Source organism: Chelonoidis abingdonii, chromosome 15, assembly GCF_003597395.2.
Source record: "Chelonoidis abingdonii isolate Lonesome George chromosome 15, CheloAbing_2.0, whole genome shotgun sequence".
NCBI lineage: Eukaryota > Metazoa > Chordata > Testudines > Testudinidae > Chelonoidis > Chelonoidis abingdonii.
In genome coordinates this window covers 31538787-31563825 of record NC_133783.1, presented here as the reverse complement: position 1 = coordinate 31563825, position 25039 = coordinate 31538787, and the positions used below count along the sequence as shown (strand labels likewise).

General features: G+C 43.4%; 1 protein-coding gene across 1 annotated transcript; it reads right to left on the bottom strand.

Annotated features, from left to right (window-relative positions):
- Nucleotides 1-5173: 5173 nt before the first annotated feature.
- Nucleotides 5174-24506, bottom strand: FAS (Fas cell surface death receptor). Its single transcript, XM_032770287.2, has 9 exons — nt 24324-24506; nt 16627-16789; nt 15600-15731; nt 12133-12244; nt 10012-10070; nt 9396-9470; nt 9169-9242; nt 7475-7499; nt 5174-6470 (listed from the first exon to the last, which is right to left on the bottom strand). Exons 1-9 carry the CDS (start codon nt 24462-24464, stop codon nt 6112-6114), a joined length of 1140 nt encoding a protein of 379 aa, XP_032626178.1. The 5' UTR covers nt 24465-24506; the 3' UTR covers nt 5174-6111.
- Between the last annotated feature and the right edge of the window lie 533 nt (nt 24507-25039).

Genomic DNA, 25039 nt, shown 5'->3' with positions numbered 1-25039 from the left:
TGCAAACCCTTCCCAAAGCACCTTATGGCCAGTTGCATAGTGGGATAGCTACCCATAGTGCACTGCTCTCTCCATTGATGCAAGGACTGTTAGGGTGGATGCACTCTGCCGACACAAGGAGCTAGCGTAGACATGCAACAGCGGTTTTAATTAACACACTTTGATTAAAGCAGCATAACTTTTGCCAGCAAAACTTTATAGTGTAGACAAAGCCTAATTTGTGCATGAAATTAGCTGTTAACCAGCTGCTTGCTGAGGCTACATGAATGGAGAACATGACAGGAGCCAGGTGCATTGATTAAATTGTAAAATTTGACTTTTTCTGTCAAGTACCAAATATCCTCAAATATGCTTGATTTGTTTTAATTTTCTAGTGGACACACCAGTGCAATGTTTTATTCTTTTGTTTACAAAAAAGAACTGTTGCCAACAAGCAACCCGCACTGTGGTTATTATTACAAATATTTCTACAACTGTCTCAGAAGTAATATGTTTAACAATGTTTAAAGTTCTATATTTTGAGATAATATGTAAGCAGGATCAAGACTCAGCTGTTAATACAAGGATGTTGTGGAAATTGATGTATTTATTCACCCGCCAAGTCAGTTGGAGCTGTCACATTTCCAAGAAAATAAGGGATTATTTATTAACTAAACACATTTACTGTGCCCTCCACTTCATTCAATCCCCAGTAAATTTAATTTTTGTTTCAATTTGATAACCTCTGGCACCTCACTACTGTGTATTTAAAATTGTAACAATAACAAAACCTCCATCCTTTCCAGATAAATTTGGATCATTTTAAGCATACACTGTTGGATAATTCAACCCTAGAGAGAAGAAGGCCATTTAAGGCCAAAATTCTGATTTGTCTACAGATTTTCCCTGGACTTAATCTGAGTGGTGTTATTCAGACATCATGAAGCTCTGCTCCTTGCGAGGCACCTGGACTTGAATTTTTTTTATTTTCTTTTTTTAAAGAGGAAAATACTGCATTCTCCTTTCCGCTGGAGAGAGCCCAAACTATTTTTTTTAATGTAAGCACAGATGTTTTTATTGCTTATGTGAATGTGTATCAGGAGTCTATTATAATGCACTCATACAAGCAGGTACCCACTGCTCTGAGGTGAGGGCTGAGAAGGGTTGGTGTAGAGCTGGCTATGTGCTCATGTGCATCAATGCAGCTGCACCGATATAGCGTGGTAGTGAAGACGAGCCCTGAGGTTCTCAAACTGGAATGGAATGAAATTAAAAAGAAAACAAGCTGAATATCAGGAAAACTTCCTGACGGGGACTAATCCTTTCCTCCGCAGAAAAACTTGCAGGAGGAGGAAAAGTTCTACCAGAATACCAGCACTGTGTGCTTGTGGAATTTCCCATGTCAGGGGTGAAAAGAGGCAAACAGTCTGAAGTCTTGTAATTTCAATGTCAGAGGATCGGGGGAAATCTAGTATCAGTGGTATGGAAAATCTTGGTACACATTGCCATCTGGTGGGGCAATTACATTTAAGAATAAAACAGTTAAGGAGACAACCCTAGTTGTCTGTGGGAAAAGATGACATTTTGTTTCCACTGAACAAAAAAAACCCGAAAATTTCCTTTTTTCTGATGGTATTTTAACTCAGCTTGATTTGGAAATCAAAATAGTTTGCAGAGTGGTAGGCACAACTACAAAAACTGGAAGAAAAACAAGCGTAAGAGACTTGATTGAGACAGAGAAAATAATTGGGTAGTGAAAACTGATCCCTTTTATCTTGTCTGTCTTCCTTCAGAATATTGCCCACCACTGTGGCGCTGTAGGGTACATCTCCACTGCACGCTTCGTTCGGTGGCATATAGTGCAGTGGTTCTCATCCAGTGGTCTGGGGCCCATTAGGGGGCCGTGAGCAGGTTTCAGGGGAAACGTCAAAATAAACCAGAGAGTAGGGCAGTTGTTAGACTCACTGGGGCTGAAGCTGAAGCCTGAGCTCCACCACCTTGGGCTGAAGCCGAAGCTCAAACAACTTAGCTTTGCAGGTCCCCTGTGGCATGGGGCCCCAGGCAATTGCCCTGCTTGCTACCCCCTAATGCCAGCTGTGGCTTTTAATCTACTGGATATGCAGAAAAAGAGTTGTTGTGGAACAGCTGGGCCGTGGAGCTTTTATAGCTTGTTGGGGCTGCCTCAGAAAGAAAAAAGTTGAGAACCCCTGATGCAGTGTACATACACATAGACCTCCCCTAGCATGGGTGTAACTAGCAGCATAGACTGTGAGATATGGGTTAGGCAAGTACAGACATGCCTGAAGGGTGTGGCTATGTACCCGAGTACATACCCTACACACCTCTCTATTCCCCACACATTGCCTTCCTGTCTCCACTGCTGTTTTTAGCACTGTAGTGTCCTGCTGCCTCCCCACCGCTGAACACCAGCAGCCGGGACAGGTTCTGGCAGGATGTGGACAGTGGGGAGAGGCTGAACCTTCCTTAGCTGCCCACCCCCTGCCAGAGTCTTTCATTCCCACAGTGGCTCCAGCAGTGGGGAGGATTTTGAAAATCCTCATTTCTCCAGGAAAGCATTTGAACAAGATTCAACCCTGATTTTTTTTTAAAAAATAAGGGTTTGCAGAGTTTGTCTCCTCACGATAGTTTCCTTTCATAATTCGTCTGCACATGTTGAGTCACTTTATGCATGTACAGTTTCAGTTTCTCCTTCCTATCTGCTTTCCTTTAGTTTGAACACGTTTGGTTCTTTAAGCTTTCCATACATAGTAGGTTTCACTTCCCAAACATTCTATCCTTCCTGTTGCTCTCCTTTAACTCTTTCCAGTCTGGTTCTAACTGAGGCCTACCCAATGCTCAGAAGAGAGGCATTTTGAATGTCTGTCTCTGTGCATGATATAGCCATTATCCTTTGGGGTGAAAGGTGTCTTAAGGTGTAACTAGAATTGTTACAAGCCCCACCACTGCTCTGCTAGTATAGTCACTCTATCATGTTGCAGTTTAAAAAATGAAAGAGTAATGACTACCAGGCTTAACAGTATTCTGGGTTCAGATCTGCAGAGGGAAAATATGACTCACTCCTCAGGGGCTTTTTGTTTTAAAGTTCTTCTGACAGTGCTTTTTTTGGGAAATTCCAACGTATCTATACACAATTTCACACTAGAGTTCATTATTACAAATGTAAGAAGTTCATTTTAAGGCCCCTCTGTTCCAAACTGGACAAGCTGTATAACCCACTTGGGCCTTAAGAAATGGGCACTCATAACTTGCACTGGTCAATAAAAAGGAGCATAGCCTGTGCTGCACCTCTTCGTAAGCAAAGCCAGAATGAGCGCCCAGGCGGAGATATAGATGTGCCTTTAAGCTACTTCCTGTACTTCTCTAATTCTGGCCTACTCTAGGAGTTGGCATGGCAGATAACAGAATGTTCCGGCCACACTCACTCCCTCCTCCTTGTCCTCCATCTACACTGGGACTACATAGGGATGTAGCGTAGTACAGTCCATACTAGCCCTATGCTACCCCTGCACTGGGGAACTCCCAGGAGGTATTCCATGTCTTTTACGGCAGTGGAGGTGTGAGATCTGTACACAGACAAAGGCAAACAATCTTGTTACTTATTCATATACTATCAGGGTGCCAGGCACTACTGTTCAGCTCCAGCAACTCTTCTGATCATGTGCAACATACAGAACGCAGAAGTTAGATCACTTGTCTCTGAGCTATCATTGCAATTAGTACAGGCCTACCTGAGGTTCCTATAAAGGGAGGAAGATTGTGAGCATTTTGGCATTCTGTCTCGGACATCAGCTTGCTGATTGGCATTAATACATATGGGTTGGTCATTTTGAATGTATAAGCATGTACTAGGTGTGAAGTCTTGCTCCACACATGTCAAGAGATGTTTCCAAAAGTGCAGTATCCATGTTCCATGTAAGAATTGAGGTGCAATTGTGGATCCTAAACTAGGTGCAGGCTCTATAGCCATAAAAACTTCATGGGCAGAAAGATGAATGGCTCAACTTTCTCAAATCTACCTTATTGAGAGGATTGTCTCTCATTTTAAACTCAAATTTATCTGTTTCACAAAACCTAGCTTTAGCACTGGGATCCACTCAGGTCAATCCCTCCTTCACAGCCCTCCCAGGTCATGTAATCCTGGAAGATTTACTGTATTTTAGTAGTAGTGTGATCATTAGCAGCAGACACCCAATACTGGTCTCAGCATTACACAGCTGCTCAAGCCTGCCCTGTAGTTGATTCACAGCACCTGATACTCCTTTGCCTTGCACCCTTGTAGTCATTTACACTTAGGAAAAGTGCTACTTTTCTGCTTACAACCACTTACTATAGGTGTAAATATCTGCATGGGTGCAAAGCCATGAGGTGCACACTGGGCAGAAACAGGCCCATACTCCTTGAGTAGCTGAAGAGCTGTTAGTAGCAATGTGGGTCATGGAAGCAGTCTTAGGCAGTGCACCGAGTGTGACTAATGGAGTTACTGCTGGAGGACTGAGAGGCAGTGAGTCAAAGAAAAAATAGTAAATGCATCATGTGACCGGAAAATCTCAGTCAGGAAGAAGAACAGCATTCATCAGCCTAAAAATTCTAATGAGACTACCAATGAGCTGCATGGAATCAGTGAGTGGAGGAGAAAAGACAGTCCCCAGACTTCAGTGATGAGGTGGAGCCCTTCACAGGAGTCATGAGAGGTGGGAGACTTCCCTCCACAAACAGCCCAGGTAACTACTTTTCTTTTTAGCCAGCTGCACCTGGATGCAAGAAAATTAACATGATGGACAAATGATGATATACAGCGTAGCAAATATTTTCACTTCACTTTCTCGTGGAGCTTTATAAGGGACCCAGGAGAGGGAGGGAGAAAAGGAAATAGGTCCAGGACAAGAAATTTTGGTTCATAGGAAGGACACTAACATAGGCTTACAGATTAATCTTTCCTTCCAGAAAGTAGCCCTGCAGTTCCCTAGATTCTTTTTGAAAGTTGATAAACTATGTGGCAGTCCAGTCATGCTGAATAGATTGGTCTGGTGCACAGCTTTCTCGGCTTCATGTGGTCCTGAGATGAATGGAGTTCTCAGTTTTCATTCCTGTGGTTTACTAATATAAGGAATCTGAAATCTTGAAACCGAGGTTATTATAGGCCAATTTATACAAATTAAAGGAAAGAACCATACACTTTTTCAAGCTTCTTTTATTGCTGCTTGTCTCTTACTTTAAATCTTTGCATTAGAAAAGCCAGTATCAAACATTTGGGCCTTGGATCACAGCTGGTATGATAGACCTTTAAAAATTGAGGACCCAGTTTTGTACTTCAGATATACAGGCACAGAACCCATTTCATTTCATGGATTTCTTTTAAAACCAGAAAGGACGATCATGATTATTGTAGCAGGCAATAAGATGCACCCACACATCTGAGGTTAGTTTGAGGCCCTTCATGAAATATGTACATTTCCATATGCTTTCACAACTGAAAGTACCATTCAAAGTAAACTATAAAAACAAATATATTCATCTTGCAAATACTTACACAACTGAATAGCTCAACTGACTTGAAATGGGATTTCTCATGTGAGTAAATCTTTAACATGTTTACAGATTACATTAGTCTTTAAATTTAAAATAAGAATTGAAATCCTTTTTTCCCTAAATGTGTTTGCTGAAAATATTGGGAACATAACACCAGAGTGTTCATTCTTTTACATAAGGAAAATAGTTATAAACCATAATTTCAGCATAACTAAAAGCAAAGATCATCTATTGTCTGGGACCATTAAATCCTTAAACTAAAGTTTCAGTCCAAAACGTTGGCTGACTTTTTTTGTGTGTGACACAGAAGCATTGTGAGTCCTCTGCATGAACTCCTATATTGTTGCTTTTTTAGTGACTGCTTCCCAGAATCTCTGTTCCCAGTCCTTCTACAAAGAATAGGAAAATCTCAATCTTTGAAGTGCGCATCGATGCGTTTCCAGAAGTTAGCCATGCTGTCTGTACTTGTTCACTCGCCTCTTCTTTAATCATGTAGAAATGCTGAAGGGAACGGTCTTTGAAAACTTTGTTATTTACAATATAAAAATAATACTTACCAGTTTAGAAATATTTTCCCACTGACTACACCTTATGTCCATCAGAAAGGGCACTGCTTTGCTCAGCAGTATCGACATTTGATCTTCCGTTTTCCTGACTGCTGGAAGTAACCACGTTCAGTTTTTTCTCAATTTTATCAGCAACAGTACGCATACTAAATTTTCTCAGGCTGACAATCAAATTTCCGTAAGCCCCCTTCATTCCATGATGTTGATACCAGATATGGAACAATTTGATTTTCTGCTCAGTTGAATCATTTAAATGGTCCTGGATTGTCTGCTCTATGGCAGGTTCTGGGATTTCATGCTTCCGAACAAAATTCTTGACTTGTGGTAGTGTCATCTCCTCCACAATAGCAGGAATGTGGGTGCTCAGGTCAATATCTGACAATACAAATAACATTTAAAAACACAAACTCATGGCAATAGTATTTTACTGATCTTTCTTATGTTTTAAATAGATTACACTTTTCCTATTCAAAACAGATGAGGTTTCAAGCCAAATGAGAGAACAAGAGAGAGTCTTTTACAGGCAAATTCATAGTAGGAATGGGTCGACATGCTAAACTTTCCCTTATGTTAGAAAATTCAAACGTTCAGGCACGCACCCATATCCCCTTCTTGTGACTTCAAGTAAGCCCTCAGATCTTTCTATAGGACCCTTTTTTCTCCCCTTCCTCCCATCACCAAATGTATGAAGGGCATGTTAAGCAGGCAAGCACCTCTGGCATCCTCTTAGCTGGACCCAGAACCTCTCCATGATGATACTTCCATTGCTTGACTCATGCACTTGGCAGTTCAGGGTCTAGAAGCTTATCTTCTGGGCTTTGCGTAGGACTACATCTCAATACTACATTATCTATAATACAGGGTGAATGCCTTTGGCTTTGGAAGCTGCGGCATCCAGGAGATTAGAATATATGAATACCTGAGATCTGGCAACAAGCTTGCCAGTGGATCTACTGAACCAGTAGAGGGTTTCCTAATCAGAGAGTCCTGTGGGACAAAGTCTTAAAAAATTTGCATATACTCACAGTTTTTTAACAAGCAGGAAAACAGTTGGGTGCTTCTCCAAGCAGAAGCATTTTGGGTTTTTCAATAACTAATTCCTGCTAACATGTATCAAGTAACATAGGGTCTGCAGCCCTTACCGAGGCAAAACTTTCTTTGATTTAAAAACAATGAGAGTAGTCTTAGTCAGGACTGCAGAGTTGTTTCCATAACAGACATTTATTTATGATGGAGAGTTACAAATCAGTGAGGAGTGACAGCTCTTCAAAACAGAGACTGACCTGGCATTAAACTGAACAAAACATATATTCTTGCATATGGTTTTGAAACGATATTTCTCACCATTCCTACAGAGAAAGTAAAATGTTATTTCATACCTGGGTACATGAGACACTCCATTTCCTGGAAACAGATAAAGAAAAACGTGTAAAAGGAAGCCCTGCAGATTGTAGAGTCTCTGCCCTTCCCCCTAGTTTTTCTTTACTGTTAATTTTTATTTTTTGTTTTCTCACTTATTCCCATCTTCCCTTCTTCTTTCAGTGGCACAGTCCCTTTTGTACCTTATTGAGGGGTGGGGTCGGACTCCCACTACCAATTATTTTTAAAGCATCAAGTTATGCAAAATGCTAAATTTCATGAAATTTGGAGTTTTCTCCCAGCTTTATCCACGACCCCTCTCTTTAATAGCCAGGCCATGTTTAGAACACAGTGCACTAGCCAATTTTAAACTGAATAACAGAAATGAAGGTGGCCTCTATTTGGGTCACCAGACTAGTACAAGAACTTCAGGATCTTAGCTATTTGGAATGCTTAAGCAATGTATGGAGTATTCTTTAGGAGATAAATGATCCTTTGTCTAAGTGAGGAGCTCCATACTAGGCTGGAGAGGGATGCTGCTGCAAGAAAGGAGCTTCCCCCAGCACCACACCCTTCCTGTCTACACAGGGGCGGCTCTAGCCATTTTGCTGCCGCAAGCATGGCGGCACGCTGCGGGGGTGCACTGCCGGTCGCCGGTCCCGCAGTTCCAGTGAACCTCCTGCAGATGTCCCTGCGAAGGGTCCGCTGGTCCCGCGGCTCCGGTGGACCTCCCGCAGCAGTGCCTGCGGATGCTCCACTGAAGCCGCGGGACCAGCGGACCCTCTGCAGGGACGCCTGCGGGAGGTCCACCGGAGCCACCTGCCGCCCTCCCAGCGACTGGCAGAGCGCCTCCTGCGGCATGCTGCCCCGAGCACACACTTGGCATGCTGGGGCCTGGAGCTGCCCCTGTGTCTACAGCCCACAGACAAGCATGGAGGAAGGAGCAGAAATGATGCTCAACCCCTCCTCCTCCAGCAAACTTTGGGCCACTTTTTGCATGTTTCTGTAACGATCTGACCCTAATGGGTCAGGCCAGCAAATATGTTACATTTTTCCCCCAGGGTCATCTGCAGAAAACTCTTCTGACCCCCACTCTCACTCTGCTTCCTCATGGTCCCCTCAGTGTTGCAACTGTCCTTTGGCCACAGAGAACTGGATGAACTATGCCCCTCAGTGCTGCTCACATATGGGCTGATAGAATAGAGAGGGTCATAGCAGAATAACAATGTCCTCTCTTATCCTCAGCTGCTGGGCAATCACTGCTAGCCCCTTCCATTCTAAGGAACAATGCATGTTTAAACATGGGACTATTTAGGGGATAAAATCTTCAACTTTATCTCAGGCAGAGAGAGAGTGGAACGATCCGAATAAAATCCCTGACTTCCTTCCTAGCTTGTGTGTGTGGCTGGGACAGGAGGGTTTGAAAACTTCCTCTTCTTCTCCATATATACATTGTACTATAAAAAACACTCTTTTTCAGAACTGCTTGTAGGAAGCACATGGACAAATCCTGTTATTTTCTTGGCAAAAATAGTCTGGAACTCTCCTGCATGTGTCTTTCTCTCTCTGGTGAAGTTTACTTCCCTCACATAAAGCCAGAGGGCAAAGGGAGGACAGGCCTCCACAATCTACACAGCCCCAGTGTGGATTTAAGTGGTGCAGAGGGCTTTGTGCACCAAGCTGAATTTCAGCCATGCTAAGCAATGATACTTACAGGAGTGGGTGGTCTGTGGACAACCCAGTGCCGCATCTGATTGTTCAAATCAAAATCCTTCCGTTTCTTCTTGTCTGAAACAAACCATGCCAAAGAATTTTTAAAACCAGCACAAAGTATGTATCAGTGCTAAAATGGAGCACCAAAAAGAGGAGAATTATGATTAATTACGCAGTAAAGTAGTCAATTCAGTATATAGTATAGATGAAGAAAAGAGACTAACTTACAACAGTATGCTGCTATGGCTAGTAATGCGATAGCAATTGCGATTCCAACCACTAGATAGATCCACCAGAAGTTGCCTGAAAATTTAGAGCATTGTAAAATTTACATAAAAGCAAAGCACAGAAAAACAGTGCAATACAACAACACACATGGAACCCTTCACAGGATTATAAAGGCCAGATTGTGGAAGGGCCTTGTATAGATGTGTGCGGTGTGAGGAGACGACCAGTGAGGTGCAAGGAGTCTTCTCTCTCTGCTCCTTGCATCCCTGTGCCAGGGCAAGACACACAAATTATTCCTGTTCTCTCCTGCCAACAGGGACTGCTCCCTGTTACTGTTCCCTATGGTATAAGCCACTCTACAAGGGGCAACCCCGCCACACCAACCAGCAGAACTGACCAGTCATGGACTGAAGGCCATATTCCACCTTGTGCAGCCGTGTGTGCTCTCCCCTGCATACCAGGACTCCCCAGGAAACATTTTATATGGAGGTGCAGCACCACACTGCCTCAACCTGGGGCTTAACACACACAATTTGGCCTACACTGCATAGCTGATTCCACTGTATCCAACTGACTCTGCCAGTGGAGGTACCAAGATTAAGTAATTCACTCTCACTTTTGCATACGGTATTTGTGGTCGGGGTGCATTCTTTTTCAATTGCGCCATTTTCACACCTAGAGAAAATATGAAAAATATGTATTTAATAGTAATTTAACGATAGAAAAACAACACAATCTATCATGAAAAGAAGACAAAGTTATCCATGCCCCCCACCCTGTTACCAGTTGGCTTTTAATATAGTAAGGAAGTGGAGTTTTGAATTTAGTAGGGAGGAAGAAGTGTCTCTCTAGTCCTCCAAGGTTATATTTAGTCTCTAGGGATTCTTGCCCAGTTCCCTGTAAGTCATGAGTCATAATGTAAATGATGTTAATACCACTATTTACAGAGTGAATCCACACTGCTTTGTGAGCAGCTCAGGGTGCTGTACACCATGATAAAACCCAAAGAAACACAATAAAAACATAAAATATCCACAGGATAAAACAAAGGACGGAGCCTAATAGAGAAAAAGGAAGTGAAGAGAAAGGCAATAAAGAAAGGACCAACAGCGCTCCTTCTAAAATAACCCAAACACCTTTGGAATAAAGTTTTTACTTGCTTTTTAAATGTAAGGAGAGATTAGGACAGAGATGATTTTGGGGAGGCAGAAACAGTTCCACCCATTACAGTGCCCAATAACAAAAGCATAATTGCCTACACTCACTAATAGCTGAGGGGGGAGGGCATCCTTTGATAGAACTGAAAAGCATGTTGGCCTTATTCACAACAGAGTTGGTAATCAAACACCCATGCAGCAGGAAACAGAGGGTATGCCTACAGTACAATTAGACACTTGTGGCTGGCCTGTGCCAGCTGACTCGGGCTAAAATAATCTGGCTAAGATGTTATTGAACTGTGGTGTAGACAGTAGAGCTGAAGCCTGGGTCTAGGACCCTGCAAGATGGGAGGATCCCAGAAACTTAGCTGCAGCCTGAGCCCAAACTTCTACACTGCAATCAAACCTCTTTAGCCTCTTAGCCTGAATCAGCTGGCACAGGCCAGCTGTGGGTGTCTAATTGCAGTGTAGACATACAGAGAATTGTCTGCTGCACCAGGGCTACATGACTGTTTATGAACAGGAAACAAACACATCTCTCAGTCTGCCAAGGCCCCAGTGTGGGATGCAGTCAGTGTGACAAAAACCCAAAATCAGAGATTTAAAAAACTCATACTAGAAAACTAAAATGCTGAGGGATTCATTCCTTTAGCCAAAATTGATCTAAAATCTGTTTCATAATTTTAGATTTCTGATGAAAATTAATTTGTGCAGTAAATGAAGGAATACGAAATCTGTATGCACTATACTTGCTTTGTGACTAAAATGAGATGTATGCAGTGTTGTTGTAGCTGTGTTGGTCCTAGAATATTCGGTAGACAAGATGGGTTACGCAATATCCTTTATTGGACAAATATATTACCTCACCCATCTTGTCTCTCTAAAATGAGTGATGTCACTTCCTGGGGGGGGAGATTAGAGAGGTATGGGTCCAAGGGAATTTGGCAGAAGATCCTATAAAAGGCACCTGCTGCTTTCCCTGAAGTTCTCTTCCTCTATAGACTGTCACCCTCTGGTATTGCCAGACCTTCCAACTCTAATTCCTCTCCCATCCAATCCATCATTCCATAACCTCCTGACATGGAATAATTTTCTATCCACCCCAACAGAACACACAAAGACAAAGCTCAAAAAAACTTGGAGTGGGAATTATTAAAAGTGGCCTCTAAATGTGTGTGTAGATTTGTGCATTCAAATGCATATCTGGACAGAACTGTGGTAACTGTCCATGCAAATGGGGACTTATAAAATTTTAGGCCTTGTCCAGACTAGGAAAAAATGTGCTTTTTTCCTCTAAATGAATGAGTTCAATAGAACTAGCTTAATTCAACTAAAAACCTCATTAGGCTATAACTTGACCGCTAAAATGGAGCTAATAGGTGTTTAAGCGTGTCTACATTGATGTGAGAATTTCAATTGAGTTAAGTGAGTTAAATTGATTGAAAAATTAGTATCTTTCTTTCCTAATCTAAACACTGCCTTACAGGCCACATTGATATTGAAAAACTGGCTGAGTCTGGCTAATTCACATTAAATAACAAACCATTTGAATAGTTAAATAATAAAGACCTCAAACTTACTTGCTGCATGGGTCGCAATGATGACATGGGCCAGAAGAATTGCAAAAGTAGTGTTGTTTACACCTGCATTTTGTATCCTGAGTGATGGTACAACGTTCTGCAACTTCCAAATCTAAAATAAATCCCAAGAGTTTTCTTCAGTTCGAAGAAGAAGGTGGTACTCTAACTATTTTAGTGCACAATTAGCAAATGCTATGCTCAGACCCAGTGTTGTTGCTCTATTAGCTCTATTGCTGTATGCATCAATGTGAGCTGGTCATAATAGCAAGAATCACCATATTGTCTTCTACAAGCACCTTCTGATTGTGTGATACTGGGAAGAGGAGGGAAGGAAGGAGTCCTCTGCAAATCAAACGTTGCAAAAAAGAGCTGACAATAAGTACTTGCTTTGCTGGAAGAGGACTAGTATATAACATTACAAAATACTGGCAGTTTTTTTCTCATTCATCATTCTATGATACTTTATATAATTAATGGTCTGGTCTCCTGCATATTCAGTTGCCACTTCTGTAATGGTTCCCTGTGCCTCTCCTGCATCATCCCCTGGTGCAGTTCCCTGATGTCCATCTACTTATTTGGACTGGACATTGGGTAAAACAAACAAGTTGGGCAGTGCCAAGTCACTCTGTTTGGCCTGGTTTGAACTAGTTTAGTTTTCTTCTAGTAAGATCTTGCTATTTAAAGTCAGATTTTATCCATCATTGGCTAGTAAGATTGACATGACTGCAGGATCTTATAACAGCATGAGACACCCATACAGTACCAGTAACACACCTAGATCTGAAGGTGACTTTTAAAAAATATTTTCTGTAGCTGAATGAGTCCCAGGTGACGCAGGACTCAGATAGCAAGTGGGGACATTTGTCAGTACCTCCAGAGATATTAAAGGAAAGGACATGCTGCTGGAACTTAACCCCAGCCCACACCTAAAAATGCCCATTTCAGTAGCCACTGAGGGTTGTGATGTGGCTGCAAGAGAAGGCTCCTTGTGCCCCATCCCACACTCTTGCACAGCCAGAGGGCCAGATACAATCAAGCACAAAACCCTGTAGGATGCTCAGGGTCCTGAGCCTTTAATAACTTTAAAATGAAGTTTACATTTATTTAAAATTAATACAACAATTCCATATTGGAAACTTTTTGTAAGCTAAGGATTTTCAACTCTGATGTGACTTGTGGCCCCGCTCTCAGCCACCTGCAAACGGGTTTCCTCAAATGCCTCTTATAATACTATGCATAAATTTCTACTATGTCTTGCTTACGCAGCACGTCTGAGTTTGAGGAGAAGCAGCTGGAAACCTGCTTCAGTGAGGACTAGAGTAGGAGCAGGTTTATGTTCTCCCAGATAGTTGCTTTGTGTCATGGGTGTGTATGTCCATTGTAAAGCACTCAAAACTGTGTCTGGGAAAATCAAGTTGTATCTCACATTGTATAGTGTGTGTGTGGGTTTTTTATAATAAGGAATGATTCAAGGTAACTTCTGTAAGCAAGGTATTAAATAGAAACATTGGTTTTCGTGTACCTAAATATCTGAATATATCTAAAATGTTTTCACTGTGGACCAGATTGTGAGCCAAGATAAATGCTAAAACAAGGAACTCCAGGGGCATAAGGTGAGCGTGACCGACTGAACCCCTGTATTCTGACCCTACACATTACTGTAATAATCTTTCTACAAAATATGGCTTGTGAGGTATCATTTGAAAACTAATAACTCACTAGTCAATCATATCGTAGTGAATGCATGAAATGACATTATATGTACAGTTATGAACATAAGATGAAGTTACAACTGAAATGTGTTTACCAGACAGTGGGAAGTGGGTAACCAGTTTCCCAAAGACATGCTGATGCCTCTAACCAACTGTCATCAAAGTTGACTGGCCATCACCTGTCAAGTGGCCATACTTTGGCCACAAGATGGGTGGCAGGAACAGATTGATTCACATTTTAACAAACAACATGGAACCTCTTTCACCACGTCACCCCATGCCTCCACCATCACAGCTGGAAGGTAGTTGATCTAAGAGTAACCCTGAGGAAAATGCATTTCAAAGAGTGGCTGGACTATAAAAGATCAGGGGCAAAAACACCCCAGCTGGTATCTTTCTCTATTCTTTTTCTCTCTCTCTCTCTCACTTTTTCATCTTAGAAGACAAAAGAAGCAGTCTTTGGACTTTGAGAGGGGTTCTGACCTGAGACCTTGGTCATTTCTGTTGCTGGAAACATTTGGAAAGAACCTTGAACCAAGTCTAGTTTGTTAATTTTTAGTTACTAGAAAGTGTTTTATCTTTATTTCTCTTGTAGCCATTTCTGACTTTAATGCCTTATACTTGTACTCACTTAAGAACCTACCTCTTGGTAGTTAAGCAAACTTGTTTTATTCTTTAATCAAAATTAATCCAGTGTTGTGTTTAAACTGAATTGTTTGGTGACTCCAATTAAAGTAGCAAACTGTTGTAATAGTTTTCAAGTACGTAAAAGTTTGTTACAAGGAGGAGGGAGAAAAATTGTTTTTCTTAACCTCTGAGGATAGGACAAGAAGCAATGGGATTAAATTGCAGCAAGGGAAGTTTAGGTTGGACATTAGGAAAAACTTCCTGTCAGAGTGTTAAACACTGGAATAAATTGCCCAGGGAGATTGTGGAATCTCCCATTATTGGAGATTTTTAACAACAGATTAGACAAACACATGTCACGGATGGTCTAGAAGATAATATTTAGTCCTGCCATGAGTGCAGGGGACTGGACTAGATGACCTCTCAAGGTCCCTTCCAGTCCTATGATTTGACTCCTTACAGAGGAAACAGATCTATAATACCTGAACTGTCCAGGAGAGGGCTGGGCAGAGTAGAACACACATTTTGGGGGGGACTGGGAATGTGTTGGGCCATGCTGCAAGTGGTAACCAAGGCGAGTGGGAGCTGGAGTTTGACTGGAGTGTTGCTGGAAGGCTGCAGCTATAGACAGATATGCAGGATGTGACCTGCACACTGTTTGTGAGGGGCCCAGATTGGGAGCTACAGCACCACAGCATTGCGAGGCACCCAACGTTGCACGGCAGGTGGCGACACAACCCCTCACTAGTCTAGATTTTGTCCTGGAATGTCATATTGAACTACCCATATCACATGTCACACTGTGGATGAAAGAGCCATCTTGAGGGACTTCTACTTGCTCTCCAACACAGGTGGGTGGGGAGTGGACAGAGCCTTAACTCTGTTCCCTCTCAAAGTGCCAACCAATGCACCTGAACAACTGCTCAGGAAAAGCACTGCCATGGCATGCTCCCTGCAGAGAAAAGGGGATCCAGGGACCAAACTGTAACTCTGTCACAATTTCCTCCCCTGGTCTATTCCTGGGACATCATAACTATATGCTACCCTTTACTCAAAGCTTGTGGTAACTCCCCAGTCTTGCCCCATGGGAAGTTTTTTGTTGCTTGAGTTGCTATTTTACAAACCTACCAAGTTCAGAGTCACATGACTTGCACCTCATACACTCATCGAGAGAATTGTAATGATTCATGAATGATCCTTCTCTGCATTGTTCACAAGTTGTGTTTTTGTCCTTTGTGCAATCAACACTTTTAACTGAACCTGTAAAAGAAAAAAAATGCAAAAAGAAAAATGAAAGTTGTAGTAATCTGTACCCAGAAGTTGTCAACTGGAAGATCTGCTTTAGATTTTCTATTTCTCTTCATCTCTTAAACTTTCTAATTTATGAATAATGACAGGATCAACATTTTCTAAATGCTACAGATAAATTATATGGGTTTCTATCCATACATGTCTTTTGGTAATGTAGCATATGTAGGGTTGGATTTAAAATTCTAATTATTAAAAACAAGAAGGAAAATTTGCTAAACAAATGATCTGTTCAATGAAAATACCTATTCACAGGTATAAATGGGGAGTTGTGTGGGCAAAAGAGCATGAATGCATTTTTTATCTCCTTCAAAATTGTGCATGTAAATATCCCAGTGCTTTTCTATGAATCCAAGTAGCTTACGCGGACTTGTCTGAAATCCAGGGGAAGTTATTGGCATGAACTTAGTAAATATTTGTGTGTTTTCTATGATTCTAGCTAGGGTTGGAACAGGTCATGTGAAAGTATTTGCATAGCATGGAATAATCATATACATCTTTAGGGAAACAGCTTAAATACAAGAAGGTTAGAGACCAATCCATAGAATACAGTTTTCAGTGCCCAAGGGATTTCTGAAAATATGAAGCCAATGTAGTCCTGTCACTTGGGGGCCAGAGGAAGGCCCTATAAACTGTGTCCCAGTAGAAGCTACAGCATGTAGAGCAGGGGTAGTCAATTATTTTTATTTTCGGGGTCCGTTCAAAAATGTCTGGCAGTCCAGATTTGGCCAACCGTCCACCTATTGACGCCCTCTGATGTAGAGTATTGATCAAGCAGTACGCAGTTCTGCCTGTGGCTATTTCCACTCACCTCATTTTCAATAAATTATTTGAAAATGATACCTACCAGGTGGACACTTCTTACAGCAGATATTTTCTGCAGCATATTCTCCCTCTTTACATGTAAGTTCCCTTTTAGAAATATTCCTCTTTATAGACAGCTTATCATATATAGTGTGTGCAGCAGGTACATCAATGTCACACCGTGATCCAATAGTCCAACCAAACACCTAGGAGAGAACAGGAAAATTATAGGTGTGGGAAAATTGCTCAAACTCTTCCTCCTACCCCAGCCTCCTGTTATTTGTAGAGTGGGCTCCAGTAGCACTAGACCCTGACAGAGGAGCGGATGAAGGTGTGGGAGCAGTACCCCACAGCAAGGGTTGGAGGAGAGGTGGGGAGGGAAAGCGGGGAAACAATGTCTTACTGTGTGTTCCATATCTCAGGGGTCACCCTACACAAAGATGCCGTAGTGACAGGATCATTGCCTCCTTCCAGGCCTATGTGGAGATTGGCTCTGGGACCCAAAAGTGCTCTGAGTGCTGTAAAAACACTGCAGGGTGTGTGTGTGTGTGGGGGGGGGGTGTCCATGTCCCCCAGCGGTTGCAGCAGCTCTGACTGACTGCTTTGCTAGGACCTACAGAAGGGTCTGGAAACCCACAGTCCATGGGGAAACCTGTAGGTTAGCAGGTCTGACATTGTGAAGTGGACTACACACAGTCTCAAAGAAGTAAAATGGAGGCAGAATGTCCTTAATCCGCCTACTTGGGCTATCCTGACCACAGGTGCAGTGCACAGGTGTAAATGGGACTACACTGTGAGTAGGCCTGAAGGAAATTATGATGCTGTCCACAAACAGGAGGGCTGTGACTCAGAGGGGTTTCTGAGTCACAATGCATCTCAGAGCAGCTCTCTGGGCATGTAGTCTAGCCATCATTCCTTGCTCAGGGCTATGCCTAAAGTCACCTTCTTGCTCTGAGAAACTGTTCATGTTCCAGAAATATTTATTCTCAGATACACTGGGCTGGATTTTCCTCTCCTTCACTCTTTTATACCAGTAACAGGTGCAGTTCCAGCAATTCAGAGGAGGTAATACTGATTGACACGAATGTGAGAGAGAGAGGAGAATCAGCACTAGAGTATCAAGTCAGCAGCTGTCATTTTGAACAGGAGGATACAGTGTGGAATAGAAAGATAAACACAGGGAGAGCGTACAGTGGAGCAAGAATCAGTGAGCCAAATGTATCGTGTTACTACAAATTCCATCTAGTGCTAGGGACAGAAAATGAAGGAGCAAATACAAGATAAGCATGAAAAGAAAAAGGTGTAAAGAATTGGATAGAATGAGTTATTATAATAACTTTCTAAATGACAGACACGTGCAAAGCAAGTAACTAATAACTATGCAGAAACCACACTAACAAACCCTTCTAGCTTCTACTATGTGCATGCATGAACTCAGAACTCTCCTCAAAACCACTAAAACCGCCCCACCTCTCCCCCTTGTTGACACAATCGGGAAAGACAGAAACATAATGCATAGTAACATATACAGAATCAGTTTATTACCACAGATAATTCTGTACTTCCTAATACAATAAGTGTGGACTACTTCTCAGGAGCTGTCTTTCAAATAGCATCCCATAGGCACTGCACGCAGAAACTTTATACACTGCCCTACATTTGATAGTCTTCCTTTTTTGCTTCTCCTCATCCCCAAAGTGACATTCTAATTTTTCTTTTTTTTTTCATTCTTTTTCTTTTGATTCTCCTTGGAATTGCCACTCCTACATGATATGCAGTCCTCTGAAATTAAAATGTAATTACTAATAACAAAAAAGAACACTAATATTAACACAATTTGATGGTATGCTTGGGAAACCACTCGTGTCCTCAGTAGTACCCATATCACTCAGTGGCAATAACTGAAGGTACACGCATGCATTAAGGGGATGATAGGTGCTTTTTTATCTGTTTTCATACAAACAGAGTATACAATGTACATTTTTAGCCTAGAATGATGCATGGAGGCTTGTCTTTGTTCTTTTCCTAATCTAAAACAAATGCCATTTTTAAACTAAAAGTCTAAACATCCAGTAGGATCAAAATAAGTAGGGGCAACTAACCCCAGAAAAACCCTTAGAAATTACAATTTGGGCCAGATTATCAGTTCCAATTCCAATTGATCTGCTCAGGCATTAACCTTCTTTCAGAGCCCCTCTCTATACTGGGGAACCCATAGAAGTGCGTTCCAATGGCAGGCCCCAGTTGGGGAGTCCTTGGCAGTGTGGCAATTGAGCCAAGCTACCTACAGAGTCACGACAGAGCCATGGAGGGCCTAGTGGCTCCTCCAGGATCCATGTGATTTGTGGACAATACCTCAGGTCTCTTACACAGGGAGAACACTTCCCACCAATGGAAGACTTCAGAGGAAACACTATGTAGCGGCATAATGATCTAACCCTACCATAGTCATAATACATAGAATATTTGTATGTGAGACCCAGATAGTGGATGAGCAATTGCTTAAATAGTAAGTTTAAAAGAAATTCTCTGCTTCCTCTCTGTCACCCATTCTCTTCTTTCATTGATTTCCCATCTCCACATGGGAGCGTGCTCCTGCATCTATTAATTTGGGGCCATAATTTTCAACCATTCAAAACCTCTCATCTGTTCTTGTATCAGTCACACAGCAGCAAGTGCATATAGCTCATCAGGGGTTTTCAAGAAATTTTAAAAGGGGGAAAGGAGATTTCCTTGCTTTGGTGTTGGATAGCAAGATGTTGGAAGCTTTGTTTATGTTCTGATGTTTGTCTGCTCTTAGTAGTTCTTTCACTAATGATGACTTTATGAACAATTTAGCCCCCTTTTGCTATTTTAATGATTTTTTTTCCTTTTGCAAATTCAAAAGCTTACGTTAATCCTAGCAAGATAGAACTATCAAACAGGTGGTAATTTTATATTGTTTGCACTCTTTTAGATGAAGCAGACTTCTTACTATAGCAGTTGCTCTCTAGTCCAGACATGCCAAACCCACGGGAAAAAATTCAGAAATTGGGCTTGTTTTTGGCTTAATTGGCTTGTGAGTTGCTTGTTGGCTACTTTGGGGCTTTTTGCTTCTGTTTTTTTTTTTTATCAGCTCCCAGCAAGCAGGGCCAAACAGGGGCAAGGAGGGGACAGAGTCAGGGGTGCACAGTGGGCCCACCACAGTCCCAGACCGCACGCCGGGGGGATCTAGTCACATAGAGTGTTGGGGTTCTTAGGGATTGGCTTGTTTTAGCCTTGTTTTTAAATAGGATTAGATTGATTTTTGGCTTACCGTGAAAGTCAGAGTGCTTATTTATCATGTGAAAGTTGGCAACTGTACTCTGGTCCAGTTTCCAGTAGCATATTTTTCTCTTTCCACTCCCTCCTCTTTTTGCTCTATTCACCTATCCTTTTCTTTCTTCACACTAAGATAAAATGTACAGTTATCAGTGAACTGCACTGAAGCAACCACTCAAAGTGACAGTTCTTCATATTCCAAAGTTTTCAGCGCACTTGAAACATGAGAACCAGTGGGCAAGAAAGAGGAATTGAGTTTAATTTTGCGAAGTCAACAGAGTTACAGTGGTGTATAACCCGTAGAATTTGCGTATCTTTGGTGCTGAGGTTAATAGGATCTGGGTGTGTTCAGTGTCTCTGGAAATCAGACTTATTGGGGTCTAAATTCCAGTTTCCCCCAAACAAAATCAAATTTGAAAATGTTGGCATTAATGTCTTGTCTCAGTTTCCCCACCTGTACAGTGGGGGTAATAACACATCCTTGTACTGTATCACACGAGTGTTCTGTGGATTTTTTGGAGTTCTTTCTCAATGCACATTTATTAATGATTACTGTCTATTGTTAAGACTTGCAGCAACACTAACAGCTTCTATCTCATTGTTGCTACTCTGTGGCCGGATGTCAAAATGGCAGATTCAAGGTAAGCTTATGATCTGTTTTTTTTTCTTGTATACAGTATATTGCAGTTCACTCTTCAGCATTTCCTGGTTGTTCAGTGTCTTGCATCAAAGTAGAAGAAAACAGAAATTCATCTCAGCAGTAGAGTAGGTAGACATATTGTGCAAATACAGACCAGTTATGCAAACACTTATGACAAGATTCACTTTACACGTGAATCATCCATTCGACTTGAATCTGACTATTTATGTGCATTCATTTTAAGCACATGTACAAATCTTTGCACTATTAGAGTCATAAGGAGTATCCATGGGTGGAACAAACACTTTAGTGTGAGGGCCTTAACTTCTAAGAGGTCTTTTCTAAATTCTCAGAAATTGGCCGCTTATTATATACACAACCTTACTGTATGAACTAGAAAATTATTGGCTAGTAATAGTTTGCTGTTTTCAAGGTACCCAAATCTGTTCCTATTAAATTTAGTTTTATATAGGTTCTGGTACCACACACATCATTGCGCGAGGGTCCTCCAGCTGTTTTTCTCAAATAGTCTGTGTTTTGCTTTTTATATGAGGGCAGGTCTATGATTAATCTTTTGGTAACATAGAAAGAATAGTAAGAGCCTAAAGAGGGTCACCTGATCAAACATCACCTATGAAATTAACAGAAAGCAGAGGAAGTACTTTTTCATGCAACGCACAACTAAGTGGTGGAACTCATTGTCATGGGATGTTGTGATAGCTAAAGTATCACTGGGTTCACAAAAGGACTGGATAATTTCAAGGAGAATAGGTCCATCAATGGCTATTAGCCAAGATGCTGAGGGACACAGCCCTGTGCTTGGGGTGACCCTAAACCTCCAACTACCAAAAGATGGGAGCGGAAAATAAGAGTGGATCACTCCATAATTGCCCTGTTCTGTATGCTCCCTCGGAAGCTCTGTTACAGGCCACTGGGTAAGATGGACCATGATCTTACGTGCTTAAGGATCTGCTTCTGCAACTGATGTGCCACGAGTGCAAGGGTTTGCTTCTGTGAAATCATCTGCAGGATCAAGGCCTAATAAACCCAACTACTCCCATGTTCTGGTGTAAGTAAATTAACCAACCAGACACATACTGCAGGGCTTTTTTGTTGTTGTTGTTAAGTGTGGTAAAATCATATGCTAGAAAAATCAGGGAAGAGGCAATAAAAGGTTTGTGGGACAGCTACGTCCTCTCTGGCGAATGGGACTGGGATTTGACAGAGAACCTGGTTTAGAAGGAAATATCAGCCTACTGTGTATATTAAAGGGAGGAATGATGGGAAGAAGTTTGGTTTACACCACTATCAGTTCGACCTAAATTCAGAATATAGATGCATTTCTATTTTTGACGGTGATTATGTCTGTGTAAGTGTGATATATTTGGAATACGTCTCTGCAACTGGTGTGCTGTAGGCGTTTCTCCCCTTTTGACACACACGACCTATACTTCTGCTGTTTGGATGTTAAGCATCCTTTATACTATTTAATTTATATTTTGGTGTTCTGTGGAGTGGAACAGTTGTAAGGCTCCATAATATAAACTGAGTCACATAACTGCAATACCAAAATTAATTTTGCACCCTTCAAGTGATGAATAAAATCTATTGTTAAAATTTTGCTACCAATCATCTCAATACTAGCCTCTGCTCCGCAAACAATCATTCAGTGCCAAACATAACCATGCTGTAGGGAGATCTTATGTGTGAAATTCAATACCATATCTCAGAGAGCTGACAGCGGTAACTGAGGGAGGATTCATACAGTTATGGTCCTCAACAAAATGCTAGAAAACATCAGGAGGAGCAGGGGTTCTCAAAACTGGGGGTTGGGACCCTGCAGGGTGTCGCAAGCTTATTCCATGGGGAGCCTCAAGGTGTCAGCCTCCACCCCAAACCCTGCCAGCATTTATAATGGTGTTATATATATTTTAAAGTGTTTTTAATTTATCGGGGGCAGGAGGTGTCACACTCAGAGGCTTGCTATGTGAAAGGGGTCACCAGTACAAAAGTTTGAGATCCACTGAGAAAGAGTCTTAGGTCCAGTGTATCTCCCTGGAGTGGAAGAAAGGAATGAAAAATCCCAGTCCTGCAAATACTTAAGCACATGATTAACTTTACTACCTTGAGCAGTCCCACTTATTTCAATAGGACTACTCATGGTAGCAAAGTCAAGAATGCATTTGTAGGCTCAGGTCCATAATAAGTAAGTTTTATAAACTGAGGATGTCACATTTTCAGGGCCCAATCCTGCTCCCAACTGATATCAAGAGTAGTTTGTCCATTAATAATTTCATCTCAAGTCTGCAGTTTGCATGGCTCACCATTAAAGGATCGGTAATTGCCAACTGCTGGGACAGTTTTCTTACACTAGGAAATAGATGTGATAACTGTGCAGGGCTGGTGCAAGGATGTTTTGTGCCTAGGCAAAACTTCCACCTTGCGCCCTCCCCCGTCCCCGAGCCCCTGCCTTGAGGCGCTCTCCTGACCCCGTGGCAGCTCCCCCCCTTTGCCCTGAGGTGCCCCCTCGCAGCAGCTCCCCACACCCCACCCTCTGCCCTGAGGCACCCCTCCCTCGCCCCAGCTCACCCCTGCTCTGCCGCCTCCCCGAGCACGCCGTCGCTGCTTCACTTCTCCCACCTCCCAGGCTTGCGGCGCTTAAGCTGATTGGCGCCGCAAGCCTGGGAGGTGGGAGAAGTGAAGCAGCCACAGCATGCTCGGGGAGGAGGCGGGCCAGGAGTGAACTGGGGCGGGGAGTTCCCCTATGTGCCGCCCCCCACTTACTTGCTGCAGGCGGCCCTCCCCGTGCTCCCCTGCCCCAGCTCCCGCTGCCTAAATGCTGGCAGCGACCGGGGCAGCCGAAGATCCGGCCGCCATGGTAGCTGCCAAAGAAAATGCCGCCCCCAAATCCTAGTACCTTAGTCGACTGCCTAGGTCGCCTAAATGGTTGCACGAGCCCTGTAACTGTGTCATGTTGGCAAATGTCCATTTTCAAAAATAGAACAACAGTTCTCCAAAATTAGGAATTCACTTGTAAGCCAGCCAAAGGAGGGCCCTATACCAACTCTGCAAAACATTCAGTTTGTCCTCTATTGCATCACGTTCTTTATAACTTAAGTACAAGTGAGGGAGCGAAAGACTTCAGTTTTACTGCATTGCTTCACTTCACAGAAAGACCCAAAGTGACACACCTATGGGTAAACGGGGGAGTTCCCTTTACAGGCTACCTGGAGTCTCTCTTCACTAGTCTTTTTAAAACAGTCCCCAAATCAAAGCGCTTCTAGGAAAGAATATTTCCGAGCCACGTCTCCTTACACGGTCTCCGAGACAACTGGCCCCGATCTTAAGGAAGCAGGAATACTTTCTCTTTAGTGCGGCTGTGTCACGCAGCAGGCAGGACTTTATCTCTACCTGATCTCACTTCTCAGAAACGAGTATTTGTTTATGATCGAAGTCGAGCGAGGGATCGATCTTTACCTGCGTTCCCTACGTGGGCAGCCCAGCCAAGCCCCCGGCTCCCGCTCGCTGAGGGCTGGGAGCTGGTTTGTGCCCCGCGCCGTGCACCCCCGCAGAGGGAGGGAAGTGACAAGTCCTGGCCATTGCCCCCGGGGCCCGGCAGCCGTCTGCCCGCCTGCCCCAGTACTGACTGAGAGCGACACCGGCTCAAATAGGCGGCAGGAGATTCCCCGTGAGGTTGGCTCCGCTAGAGGCGCAGCCCTGGGGAGACGGACAGTGTCCGCCCGGTCCCGGCCCCCTCCCCGGACAGCCCGGCGGCGTGGCACGGGCGAGACGGGACTTACCAGGACCAGGCGGAGGAAGAGGAGCCCTGCGCTCATGCTGCCGCCGGCCGGCGCGCTGCCCGGACAAGCCCTCCAAAGCGAAAGTGAGTCGCGGCGCCAGGGAGCTGCCCTCGCTGCCGTCACCCCACCCCGGGTCTGCATCGAGCTCTGGTGCCCGGCGGCAGCACCTGCCCCGCCCCGCGCTGTGCCGGCCAGGGGCAGGCTCCTCCCCTGGGGGCTGGCCGTAGCCCGTCCCGCTCCTGTGCCCAGCGCGGGGGTGGGGGCAGGATCCTCGCAAAGGGCGTAGTGTAGGGAGCGCCTGGAGCACCAGGGGACCGTACGGCGCGAAGAAGCTGCGTGGAACCGCAGCTGGGACTGGGAGGCTCCTTCTCCCAACAGACAGCAAGTGTTGTTGCCACAGTATTGCGTGGCGCAATATGGGCTCACGCCAGCAGGAGCCTCGTGGACAAGCGGCAAAACAATTATATTGACCTCAACGTTAGGTGTGAGATTCCGCTGGCTTCCTTTCATCTTGCTCCTGGACAGTGCCCGGCTGTGGGTGTATCTGGCCAGCTTATTTGGGAAAGAGTTGCTTAGGGTTGCCAACCCTCTAGGATTGGCCTGGGGTTTCCCGGAATCCCCATTGATCTCCCCAGGTGGCCCTTGAAAGCAATCTAGGAGATTTTAATAGGATATTTTAAGGAAATGACATTACCTCATGGGGGGGGGGTATCTCC

What these genes read in the sequence shown, in the direction of transcription:
- FAS (XM_032770287.2), bottom strand. Translation starts at nt 24,464, where the DNA reads ATGCAGACCCGGGGTGGGGTGACGGCAGCGAGGGCAGCTCCCTGGCGC. An exon ending in TCTTCCTCCGCCTGGTCCTG is followed by an intron (nt 16,790 to 24,323) that starts GTAAGTCCCGTC and finishes GTTCTCTCCTAG; the next exon opens with GTGTTTGGTTGGACTATTGG. An exon ending in TCCACAGACCACCCACTCCT is followed by an intron (nt 7,500 to 9,168) that starts GTAAGTATCATT and finishes ATCTGTTTCCAG; the next exon opens with GAAATGGAGTGTCTCATGTA.